This window comes from Orycteropus afer, unplaced genomic scaffold (genome assembly GCF_000298275.1).
Source record: "Orycteropus afer afer isolate SDZICR_OR568_19922 unplaced genomic scaffold, OryAfe1.0 scaffold00074, whole genome shotgun sequence".
NCBI classification, from domain to species: Eukaryota; Metazoa; Chordata; class Mammalia; order Tubulidentata; family Orycteropodidae; genus Orycteropus; species Orycteropus afer.
In genome coordinates, this window is record NW_006921661.1 from 2994079 (window position 1) to 3007646 (window position 13568).

The 13568-nt window shown below is 36.4% G+C and overlaps 1 protein-coding gene across 1 annotated transcript in view; it reads left to right on the forward strand.

The window, feature by feature from the left end:
* The window catches only part of RSF1 (remodeling and spacing factor 1), a 210480-nt gene extending 205173 nt beyond the window's left edge, over nt 1-5307 (forward strand). The window contains exons 15-16 of the mRNA XM_007940900.2: nt 2322-2510; nt 4748-5307. Of these exons, the coding sequence (XP_007939091.1) occupies nt 2322-2510; nt 4748-5307 (749 nt within the window). The remainder of the gene's footprint in view (nt 1-2321; nt 2511-4747) is intronic.
* The last annotated feature ends 8261 nt before the right edge of the window (nt 5308-13568 follow it).

A 13568-nucleotide genomic window follows, 5' to 3' on the forward strand; every position in this document is an offset into this window, starting at 1 on the left:
AAAGCCAGGCGGCTCCGGGCCCCATCCCCCTCCAGAGACGAACTTTTCAGCTTGAACTTGTCGGCTTCTACACGCTTGTGAGCCATTTACCTAAGATAAATCTCTCTCTCTCTCTTTTTCTCTTTCTATAAATATATATATATACACTTTGCTGGTTTTTGTGTTTCTCTAGAGAACCCAATCCAACACAATTATCTACAAGGGGCAACCAATAAGACTAAGCTTGGATTTCTCAACAGAAACCATGCAGGTGAGAAGACAGTGGGATGGTATACATAAAACACTGGAAGAGAAAAATTTCCAACCAAGAATTATGTGCCCAGCAAAATTGTCCCTCAAATATGATGGTGAAATTAGGACATTTCCAAATAAGCAGAAATGAAGGGAATTTGTTAAAACCAGACCAACTTTACAAGAGATGCTAAAGGGAGCCCTTTGGACAGAGAAGCAGCAACAGCCAACAACAACTGACCATTAACACATATGATGATATAACCCAGAAACCAACCTAGCTGTGGAAGTATCCCAAGTAAATAAGCCTACAACATTGTAAACAGGGAACCAGAGACACCAACTGACAAATGAAGACAACTACAAACCAGAGAGAGGGAAAAAAATCTGTGTCGTTACAGAACTTCTAGATGGTAGGAAAGTCAAGACAACTACGAGATAGAACGGACTGTTCTACACTTGGGAAGAAAACTATAAATCACAGGGTAACCTCAAAGAAAAATGGTAAACCTTCACATCAAAATAAAAAAGAGGACAAGCATAAATATTCAGCAAATACTAAAACAATAGCAATGAAGGAAGTGATAACATGAATCACATACAAAACAAGTTCAGCATAGAAAATTATATGGAACAAAGAAATGGACACAATAAAAAAGCACATGGCAAAAATGACAGCAACAAATTCATATTTGCTGATAATTACGTATCTGGCAAGGGACTTAGCTCTAAGATTGATGGAAAACTCCAACACCTCAACACCAAAGGTATTAACAATCCAATTGAAAAATGGGCAGAAGACATGAATAGACACTTCACCAAGGAGGGTGGATATTCAGGTGGTCAGCTAATACATGAAAAGATGCTCACAATCATTGGCCATCAGAGAGAAGTAAATCAAAACAACAATGAGATATACCGTCTCACCCAGCACTGATGGCAAGGTTCAATGAGACGGAAAATAACAAATGCTGTTAGGAATGTGGAGAGATTGGGACTCTCATTCACTGCTTGTGTGACTGTGAAGTGGCACAACCACTGTGGAAAACAATATGGCGTTTCCTTAGAAAGTTGGAATTGGAGATACCATTTGACCCAGCAATCCCATTACTAGGTGTATATCCCAGAGTGGTGAGAGCCAGGATAGGAATAGATATATGCATGCTCATGTTCATCACAGCACTATTTACAATAGCAAAAAGATGGAAACAACCTAGATGTCCATCAACTGAGGAATGGATAACCAAACTATGGTACATACACATGCTGGAATACTATGCAGCACTAAAGAATAATGTAGAGTCTGCCAAACACCGCATAATATGGATGAACTTGGAGGACATTATGCTGAGTAAATAAGTCAATCACAGAAGAACAAATACAGTACTAGTTTGTTGTTGTGGAGGGTCAAGAAAAGGTTTATACATGGAGGGAAACTTTCTTTGTTTTTCGCCAGAGATGGGAGAGGAGAGGAGGGGAGGGAACACTGAAAAAAAAAAAGAAAAAAAGCCTTGACCTATGTCCCTTTAGTTTTGTGTATTTCACTGTACATAAATTATATTGCAATAAAATGCATTAAAAGTTAAGGAAAGGTTTATATATGGAAGAAAACTTTCTTTGTTTGTTACCAGGGAGGGGAGGGGAGGGGAGAGGAAATTGCTGAATAGGGAAGAGATAAGTATTGATTTTGGTGAAGGGAAAGGTAATATACCAAAAAAGAGTGACCAACACAGTAATACTAAGGAAAAGGAAGACACAAAGAGTGCACAAGATACAAGTAACAAAGATAAACCCTTTTACGGAGACAATGGGAAAAATATGTGTTTATATGTATGTATATATATATGTAACATAGTTTAATCTTGAGGATTGACAGTTAATAGCATACATATGTGACATTTGTCATCGACGACTCCCAAAGATGGCTTACGTTAGTTAAGAAGAAACTTAGAGACTAGTAAAAGTTATTGTTCATTTAAAAATTTTTATTTCTAAACCCTGCTTTACATTTTTATAATCTAAGGTAGCCACACTTCTATTTAATAGACTTAAATTTTGTACTTCTCTCTCTCTCTTTTTTTTTTTTATAGAAAGTGATTTTAGTGATGATTTTAGTGATGATTTCATAGAAACTCGACGAAGGCGGTCAAGGAGGAACCAGAAAAGACAAATTAACTACAAAGAAGATTCAGAAAGTGATGGTTCCCAGAAGAGTTTACGACGTGGTAAAGAAATAAGGCGAGTTCACAAGCGCAGGCTTTCCAGCTCTGAGAGTGAAGGTAAGGAGTAGATATCCCATTTACAGAAATTTGGACAGGGAAAAAAATAGAACTTATAAAGTGAACTCAGGATTGTGACTATATACTATTAAAAATTAAAGGTAATCAACAATAATTTTGAGACAAAACCCCTTATTCTATGCCTAGTCACTAATTATGTTTAAAGAAACAATACTTTATAAGATATTAATTTTTAAGGTCACCATTATAGTAAGTAAATTCTTTGCTGAAACCAGAAGGATCTCAGAAGATGAAGATTGTGATCAAATCAAGAGTTCTCCTGCTTTTTTTTCCTACCCCTTGTTGTTCATGGCCCTCATTTTGAAATAAATTCCTATGCCTGAATAGTTGAACAATTCCAACAAAGGTGTGTATTCTCTCTTTCCACCTTGCCTGTGAGTTTCAGATGGTTTTTATCTCTTAATAGCTTGAGCTATGTTCCATATCAGAAGTATAGGAAACATGCTAAAGTAAGAATTTGTGAAATCAAATTAGTCTTTTTCATTACTCTAGACCTCTTGTTGAGTACATTTTAACTCATCTCAACCCTCACCTTTCCCTCTTTCTGTTCATTATGATCTGTTTTAAAGACTGTTGTTTTCATAGATCCTTGTCAGTTACATTCTCAGCCCAAACCCAGAGAGAAGGGAGGCTAAAGAAATGGGGGTAAACATCTGGTTGAGTGTTTATTTATCTTTATGTGTCAAAAAGAGATACATAAATCTATTAATTCAACTATTAAATACAAAAAAAAATTGTTATTCTGGCTCTGTAACAGTGAATAAAATAGCCAAAAACATCTTCTGCCTCCTGTAATTTTTATTTTAGTTGGAGGAAGAGAAACAGTAAGTAGAATATATAAAATATTAGATGGAGAAAAATAAAGGCAAAAAGGGGGTTGGGAAATAATTGGAATTTAAGATAGAGTACTGTGGAGTGCCTAACTAGGAGCAACATTTGACTGAAGATCTGCAAGAAATTTGGGTGTGACTCATGCAATTACCTAGAAGAAGAGTGGCACAGGCAAATGGAGCAACAGAAGTAAAGGCCTTGAGCCAAGTTCGTGCCTGCAGGATTCAGGGAACAGAAGGGAAGCCAGGGTGTGGGAGCAAGTATGAGTGAGAGGAAGAATAGTGTCTTAGTTATCTAGTGCTGCTATAACACAAAAAGCACAAATGGATGGCTTTGACAAACAAATTTATTTTCTCACAGTTTTGAAGGCTAGAAGTCTGCATTCAGGGCACCAGCCCTTAAGGAAGACTTTCTCTTTGTCAGCTTTGGGGGAAGATCTTTGTCTGCTTTCAACATCTGTAGACCTGGCATACATTAGAGATCTCCATATGTCTTGGCATCGATCTTCCCTTGGGTCTTCAAGGTTCTTAGCACAGGGATCCTGGGTCCAAATGATGCATTTTGCTTCTGCCTCTTTCTTGGTAGTAGTAGGTCCCTCTTTCTCTGCTCATTTCTCTCTCCTTTTATCTCTTGTAAAATAAAAGGTGATGCAGGCCACACCCTGGGGAAACTCCCTTTACATCAAATCTGGGAATCATTCGCATATAGGTAGTATACAAAGCCATGAGACTGGTAAGATCCCCTAAGATACAAGTACAGACAAAGAAGAGAAGCTGCGAAGGGCATTTAATAACATGAGATGAGAGTTGGCACAGTGTTTCAAATGTCTAGTGTTGAGTGCCCAGTTTTCATCCTGTTTAGGTGATTTCTTAGTTTGTAGGGAGCTCTGATGGCATAGTGCCTAAGGCATGACTGCTAACCAGAAGGCTGGCAGTTCAAACCCACTAGCTACTCCTTGGAAGGAAAGTTGGGCAATCTACTTCCTTAGTGATACCGCCTCAGAAACCCAAGGGAGGGCGCTATGAGCCAGATCTGACTCGACGGCAGTAAGTTTGATTGTTTTTGTTTTTTTTCCCCCCTTAGTTTGCAGGGCTGGTGGGAAGGAGTTTGTTAGTTTGTGACCAGCCTATCTTCATTTAATTCAAAGATCATCAGATTTCTTCTGGTGCTCTTCCCTAAAATCATAGGTAATATCATTCTTTACTATAAATCATATTGGCCATTATTGTTGGACTAAGAGGAGAGAAACAGGCCAATTATTAAAGACAGATATGTATGAAAAAGTCTGGAAGCAGGGATTGGGGTAGAGATAGGGGCAACAGGAAAATCACTTAAATCTGTTTATGGTTAACTTGTCAATGGCTTAAATGTGCTGTTTATTCTAGAGAGCTATATGTCCAAGAACTCTGAAGATGATGGGCTAGCTAAAGAATCAAAGCAGTCTGTTCGAAAGAGGGGCCGAAGCACAGATGAGTATTCAGAAGCAGATGAAGAGGAGGAAGATGAAGGCAAACGATCCCGGAAACGGTTACACCGGATTGAGACTGATGAAGAGGAGAATTGTGACAATGCTCATGGAGCTGCAGATCAGCCTGCCCAGCCCAGGGCCTTGCCCTCAGAACTGGAGAGTACCAAGAAGCCCTATAGGATAGAAAGTGATGAAGAAGACTTTGAAAATGTAGGCAAGGTGGGGAGCCCATTGGACTATAGCTTAGTGGACCTACCTTCTACCAATGGACAGAGCCCTGGCAAAGCCATTGAGAACTTGATTGGCAAACCAGCTGAGAAGGCTCAGACTCCTAAGGACAACAGTACAGCCAGTGTGAGCCTGGCACCTAATGGGACAAGTGGTGGGCAGGAGGCAGGGGCACCAGAAGAGGAGGAAGATGAGCTTTTAAGAGTGACTGACCTTGTTGATTACGTCTGTAACAGTGAACAGTTATAAGACTTTTTTTCCATTTTTGTGCTAATTTATTCCACGGTAGCTCTCACACCAGCGGGCCAGTTATTGAAAGTTGTTTTATTTTTCCTAGAAAACGCCACTACAGAATGACTTTTTAGAAGAAAAATTTCAACAAACCCTGAAGTCTTTCTGTGAAATTTTGAACTTTGAAGATAAATAATTGCTGTAAATTCCTTTTGATTTTCTTTTTCCAAGTTCATGGTCCTTGGTAATTTCATTCATGGAAAAAAAATCTTATTATAATAACAACAAAAGATTTGTATATTTTTGACTTTCTATTTCCTGAGCTCTCCTGACTTAGTGAAAAAGGTTGGATAAGAATGCATTCCGAATATGTGAGGGCCCAAAACAGAATTTAGGGGTGGGAGAAAGCACTTGTGCTTTAGCTTTTTCATATTAAATATATATTATATTTAAATGTTCATGGCATAGATGATGATTAACAGACTGTTTAAAAGTTCAAGTCTGTATTGTTGCAGTTTGCAAATTGTAGATAACATCATAAATCACTTAGTAACTGCCTTCATGAAATCAACTTGTTTACTGTTGGAGATAACCACACTTAATAAAGAAGAGATCGAGAAAGTACCATCATAAAGAACTCTAACCTAAGTTTCTGTTTTAGCGGAGTTTCTTTTTTCTTTTCTTTTTTTTTTTTTTTAAATCATCTGAAAACTATTTGTATAGTAAAATGTATAATGATGCTTTGACAACCAGATTGTGCTGATGACAAATTTTTAAAAACAGCTTTGTGCATTGGTAATGAAGTGGCCTCTGAAATACTATGTTTAATGGAGACTTGATAGTGAAGTGAGTGTGGTCTGTCTTAAGGTCCAGGTGGACTATGAACTTTGCAGACAATGTATAACTCTTATTTTCTGGCCACTTGTTATTTAAATATCTGAAATATCATATTGAAAGAAATACATCTATATATAACAAACATGAAGAGATGCTAAGCTGACAGTGATGTTGTAGCACATTTGAAGTTGGGGAAGGGATTTTCAGGTGAATTTTAACTGGTCTATTCTTGCCCTTAGTATCTACTTCAAATTGAAGTCTACAAACAAAGCAGTTCCTTTGGGAGGTTTTTAGTTTCAGTTTGTGTGTGTGTGCGCGTGTGTGTGTGCGCGCACACATGTGCGTACGTGTGCGTGTACATGTTGGAATTTTCTATCTGCCTGGATATATTAGCAGGTTTTGAATGTAGTATTGGCCTTTGGCCATTCGACTTCTATTAAAATTCATCAGTAGTCACATGACCAACATAGAATTGAATGAGAACCACCAATATACTTAATAGGCATGACATCCATTCCATACATCTCAACACTTTAAAGAAAGATAAATCCTTTGTTTCAAGAAAGGGGGTTTGTAATTAAATACCTATAACATGTGACACTAAAACATGAACTTTGTTTTATTTAGTTTCTGTTACAGCTGTAAAATTTCAGGCAGAGCCATAACATTGTACAAAATGTAGCACTTGTGATTAAACTTTGCCTGTCAGATTTTGAAACCTTCAGCCATTACTTCTGTGAATACTTCTGCCCTGGGATTTGGGTTTCTCTGTTCAGTGCTGTGTCTGTTGCCGGCAATGGACACACCATATCTGCTGCTGGCCCAAGGAATTCATTAATTTTTCTTTCCAAATTGAGCATTACATGTGCTAGTCAGTATATACTAAAAAGCACTTCTTGTTTTTATTATTAAAAAGCTGGCATTAGACTTGCATTATAAATACCTCTCTAGAAACTTTATACTCCTTCATTACTTTCCTCAACAAGTGTTGCCCCTAAATCTTGTCTTTTAGCCTTGAAAGTTTATAGCTGTTGTTTTTCAGTTGATGTTGGTTCTTATGTTTGTTTTGTTTTGTTTCACTTTCGTTCTGTAGTACCTGCCCATTAATAGTTTTGCTTTTATTCTAGTTATGTATGTACCTGTATAAATAATAAAATAATGAAAGCAGCCTAAAAATAGGATGCCAATAGCATGTGGTTCCAAGCAAGTTGTGATTTTTATTGTGAGACATTGTACCGTTGGAAGGGAGGGAAGGGCTTATATTCAAAGACAGTAATACAGAGCCTTGTAAGGAGCCACATCCATGAACAAAGCTTCCTTTGCTCTTTCTGCCTAGATTTATTTCATTTATTTGAAAGTCAGGTAAGAACTTTAGCCTTTTTATCTAAAGTGGGCAGGCATTGAAAGGATTCCTGCTAGTTAAAGGTAAGTTATTAGGATGTGCAGGTGGCTTTTCCTGCCACCCCATTTTCATCTGCCATTGTAGTCCTGCACCAAGGTAAAGCCACTACAGAGTGGAAACTCTTGGGCCCTGCCCTGTCACTTCCGCTAGATGCACCCGCTCGTTCTTCCACCTGTTAGTTCTACTTCTCAGTTAAGCAAGTGATCAGAAGTATTCAGTGGGTAGATCCATTTATTCCAATAGGATGTCTGATATGAAATAAGTTCTCTTACCCTCTGATGAAGATAATTTTTTATCATAGTAAAGACTGAATGTTCCATTTAGCAAATGTCCCACTGGCATAAGGGTTACCACACCACTCTCACTGCCTGATACTTACCAAACTTGAATTAGTATGGACTTGATAGTGAATGTATCCCTTCTAACCATACATTCTGACTAAACCAATTAACTGTGGTTCATCTACCAAGAATGTAATCCAAGCAGTTGATTCTTATAAATTATTATTACGCTTAGAGATTGATTGTAGACGATTACATTTTGAACAGTTAACAAAACAGTGCTTTTGCTTGGTGTTTAGATTGAGTTCCTCAGAAAATCTGTGTTCACTGAAATATTCAATTTAAATATGTTTTGAAGAAGTTTAGGGGAAAAAAAATGTTCTATAGCTAAGTATATATGGTCATTAAGAACTGGAAAAAGTATGGGAAAACGACAGTTCTTCTGGAGTTTAGACCATAGCGGAGCCTTGCTGGAACACTAACCATGGATTTAAGTTTGCAATAGGTGCTAGATAAATACAGGGCTTTAGTACTTTAAGGAGTCTGGTGGTGCTGTAGTTCGTTAAGGCGATTTGAACTACCAGCCACTCTGTGGAAGAAAGACAAGCAGTCTGCTGTGGTAAAGATTTACAGCCTTGGAAACCCTATGGGGCTCTCTAGGAGTCTAAATTGACGTGGTGGCAGTAGGTTTGGTTTTTTGGTTTTAGGACTTCAGGAGCCCTGATGGTGCAGTGATCAAGCCAAGCACTCAGCTGCTAACCAAAAGGTGAGTGATTTGAACTCACCAGCAACTCCAGGGAAGTAAGATGGCAGTCTGCCTTGGAAACCTAGGGGGCAGTTCTGCTGTGTCCTCCAGGGTTGTTACAAGTTGGAGTTTACTTGACAGCAGTGGGGTTTAATACTTTATACTCCCTTTTGAAAAAGAAAAGTTAGACCACAATACAAACTCCATTCTACAACAAATATATTAAGGCGAGATAAAATTTAGTATTTAGAATAGTCTGTAGCAGTTATAATAAAGGTTTGAAAATAGGCAAATTTTCACAGAACAAAAGCTTTGAATTAAAATGAAACGTGAAAAATATTCAGACTGAAAATATACTCCCTGGTTTTCTAGACTTGTGCTGATGAAACTGTTTAGTGTAAAATATTTTCCATTTTTAGTACATTACAGCAAAATGATGGCAGAAAGCTTCCAAGAATACCCTGATACATTAAGGTATGTGAATTTCTTTGACACATTCCCTTTCCAGGTGATCAAGGTTGCAAAGAGAGGATAAAGGGGAGTTTCCGGTTGAATAAATTCATGTCTACTGATAACCTATTTTTTTAAAAACATGTTTCTGGCCAAAGAATCAAGAACTTCGAATATTAAAAGAAATTGTGGAAAAAAGATTTTTAAACAAGTTAATTACAAAAGGATATTACAAACTGTCTTGTTGACTGGTTCCTATAACGCATCCCAAATTACACATCTGAGCCAAGTATAGATACTAAGAAAATGATGGATACTTGTTACTTAGGTTTAAAATGATGGAAAAATGTTAACTATTTTTAAGTGGGATTGATGGAATTTCCTTTGTTATGAGGAATGTCTTTTCAGCTTTTGTTTGTAGGCATAAGAGATGTTAACCTATTCACTTGTTTGCTCTACTATACAACTGTAAAGAACTTAATCTACCAGTTTAATGTTCAGGAAAAGTTGTGAACTCTGCTCTTCACCAACCATAATTTACAGATGCAGCATCTAGTTAATTTTGAACAAGTATTCAAAGACCCAGATCTTTTTTTTTTAAATGCGTGTATGTGTGTTCGTGTGTGTGTGTGTGTGTGTGTATATACACACACACATGTATATATGTATATATTTTTATTTCTTCTAATGCTTATCTAAAGTGTGTGTGTACACACACTTTAGATAAGCATTAGAAGAAATAAAAATCTTTGAAATCATTAAGTGACATAAAAAGAAATACGGCAAATAATTACATTGCAACTGATATAAAATTATGGACATTTAATTACAAAGAGTCTGCAGAAAAATGTTGAAGTTCCTCTTGGCTTAACATTCTTAAAATATATTTCTGGTTGGTTCTTCTAGAAAGAGAGAATGCCAAGATTGCATATCTGCTATAATATACCTAACCTTTGCCAGCTTAATATGATCCGTTATAAAACTTCTTAGAATACAATTAATTCCTATTTCATCCCCTGTTCCTAGTGTGTACTTGTAAACCAGTCTTTGAAGTAGCAAGCTAACTGCTGATTTCCTTTATTATTATGCCAGTCCTGAAAGACAAGGCCCAAAATGCTGTTGATGTGTTCAAATGGAGTTGTGCTACGTGTGCACATAATTTGTTTTCAAAATAATTCACTCCAATCTAAGTTATTGAACATTTTTTGAGTGCCAAGAACTGCTAAATAACTATGTAAAGTATATTGAAGATAGTCATTCCCCTGCAGGCAGACCGTAATTAAAAGCCAAAAAATAGCTTGGTTAACGTTAACTATTCTAGATTGTACTTTCACGTAATTTTTATTTATACAAACTTTCTCAGAAATTGTTTAGAATAGGATCCCATTAGTAGATTTTCCCCTCATTTTCATCATGTAAGTTCAAGTTTTTTCCCCATTTTATACTTAGACCACTTCACTCTAGGAAATGATGTAAACCAGTTCTGGCACATTGTGATTTCAGTTAATGAAGATGTTTATTTTAGTAACTTTTAAGATATGTATATCCTATATGTAAGTTATATGAGGGCTTAACAGATTATTAGATGAGTAGAAATCATTTATTAATTAAGCTTCTTAGACATTTTGAATGAGAAAAAAAAACATTGCTAAAGGAACTACATTTGTATTTTTTGCCAAACCGGTACAAGCTGGAACATGCACTAAGGACTAGATAACCAGCCTTGTTCTTTTTGCCACTGGATGATGTAAGTTGAGAATGGAATTGTTAACCCTAACTATATATTTTCTTGACTTTCATCAGTTTCTAAAGAAATCTAAGTGTTTTGGGGTTTTGTTTGATCTGTATTTATTGAGTTCTGGTCATAGACCAGGAGCTGCATGTCATTCTTACGGGCAGCCAGAACATGGTTGTTGGGGAACTTAATGGCTCAAGACCTTCTGAATCGTTTAACTTATTTTGTATGTTGCAAAAAGAAGTTTATTTTGCTTAAGAGTCACATTTTTTTATAACTGTACAGCTTTTAAGGGATGGGAGGTGGGAAAATACCCTAAAATAGGATGTAGATTTTTACAATTGTGTTTATGCTAGAACATCTACAGGTGCATTATGTAATTAAACCTAAAATTGTTTAAAATGTTGTGCCATGGTCTTTTCATTCTCTTGCCCTTCAGCAGAGTTGGTGCATGTCAGTACGTACAAGTCTTGAAATTACGTTAATGGCCCATGTCCTCTTAAGTTTTCAGATCACTGAATGAAAATTTTATTTACACATGCTGACAGACCTACATAAACACACAAATGCAACTCCAGTTTATGTTAGTTATATTGATTTTCAGGATCAGAGCAGCTATAATAACCTGTATTTGGCAAAGTTAACAAGAAGTTCTTAACAATGACTTGTTTTTCATAATGCCTAACTAGGGCATTCTCATTGTTGGTCAGTGTTTTCTTCTCTTATCAAAGTTGCATTTTGATAATGGTATTTGAATTGTAGATTGCCCAAACCTGCTACAAGTTTGTACACCTTGAAAAGGAGTTTCCTCTGCTGAGATGATGGGAATGGAGAGCAGTGCCTGGTTGCCTTTCAATCTGTAAAAGATGGAAAAACAGGAATTGTTCAACTTAGTCGTTTAGTAGACTTACAATTTAGTGAAGTTCAATTTGGTATTTAGTAGACTTAATTCTACAAGAATAATTATCTGCTGGAACTGTGGCAGGAAGGGAAATCAGATTCGAATTTCAGTTCCCTCATTTGATAAATACTTTGAATTGCAGAGCTGCTGATTCTTACAGTCTTAAATGGCACTTTTTACCATAAATTATAGTAAGAAATTTTTGTGGAAATACTGTTACTGTTGCCATCTGTGAATTTCATTCTAAATTTTCACCTTCGTAGCACAAGTGTTAAGTATTAAATTCATTTAACTGCCATAATTTCTGTCTAAGCTACCTTCAGCTGTTGTCAGCTAATGTTGGATGTCAGCTAATTTGCTATCCTCACCAGTTCAGCGGGATCACGAATTTCCGAGTGAAAAATACAAATTCCTGATAAAAACTTGTAGGTGGTGTGTTTTGAGATGTCATTTTGTTCTTAAAATAACAACAGGTGGGATGCAGGAAGTTTAATCAGAACACCTCTTGGATTTTCAAACATGCTTATATGAAGTTTTATTTTCCTATGCATTAAAAAAAAATTATTCATAGAATAGGTTCTCAGAATACTTTGTTTCTAGGAGATGAGATTTAAAGCAGAAGCTCCAAAATAAGCGTAAAACTTCGTGCTGTAGGATGCCAGAATCTTTCACTCTTGCAGTGATCAGGCCCGTGCCCTAGTCAAACAGGGGAAGCTGGAGTGCTCTCTGCCATATAATAATGTACTGCATGTGTGAGGGGTGAAATATATTTGAAAACTGGAAATGTGATTCCAATAATAGAAAAAGTAGCTTGATTTTGTGCATTTAAAAAAAATATGGGAATTCCTGGTAGCTTTAAGGCTTCTGGGTTAACTGCAGTGTATGAACACCTAGTGTGTTAGAATTGCAATGCGCAGTTGTTTAAATACAATATTCCTTGTAAGTAAAAAACAAAGTATGTTGTGGCTGGTGCCAATATTTTTGTTAATGAGATGTTCAATGTTGTCTCACTATAGTCTGATCAGAGCTCTTGGTGTTATAAGCCAGGCTTAAAGCCATTTTATAGCTATTGGCCGAAATTGTGTAACTTTTCCTTTCAAAATGTTTTATTACTAATACTAATTCTGTTATTTCTTTCACTTATTATGTCAATTGTCATAATAAAAAAAAAACTTTAAATAATTTGATGTATTTAGAATGATGAATTGCAAACAGTTTATTTTGAACTTTGTGGTACATGGAAAACTAAGAATTTTCTGTAACAGTTGAAGATTGAAATATTTTCTTACCAGTCAAGAATAGATGAATTGTTTTCTCACTATCTAGGAAGAAAACTTAGAAGTGCAATTTTCCCAAAATAATGTTTAAGGCTTTTTGCCGGCTAGGCGAATATAGATAATTGGGAAACTATTCTTGAATTCTTTCAGCCTTGAGAATTGGCACATCAGAGAGGCCTTAGGTTTGTTCTGTGTGTCCCCATGAGAAGACAGAACTAAACCAGAGGGAAAATCCATAGTTCTTTGTTCTAAAGAATGGCTTGGGGTGTGTGTGTGTGTGTTTACACTATTCTCTAAGGACAAACAACCTTGGAAGTGAATTCTTACCATCAGGGACTGTTTATATACAGGCTGAACTGCTGTTTGGCAGGACTACATTAGAAGAGGTCCATACTTTCAAAACAGGTTAGAGCAGATGGATTTAATAAGGGTTCTTCTGATCCTGAATATGATTCCCGTATACAAATGGTTTGATAGGCTTTCTTCTATCTTTGGAACACAGTAAAATTCCAACTGAACCTAATTTTTAACCCATAAACCCAGATATAACTCGGAAGTAAATTTGAATCCAATTTAACCATTGCAGTTCATCTTTAGTTGCAATTTTGTTTGAATATATTGATTTACTATTTAGGTAAGGAGTTTTAAAAA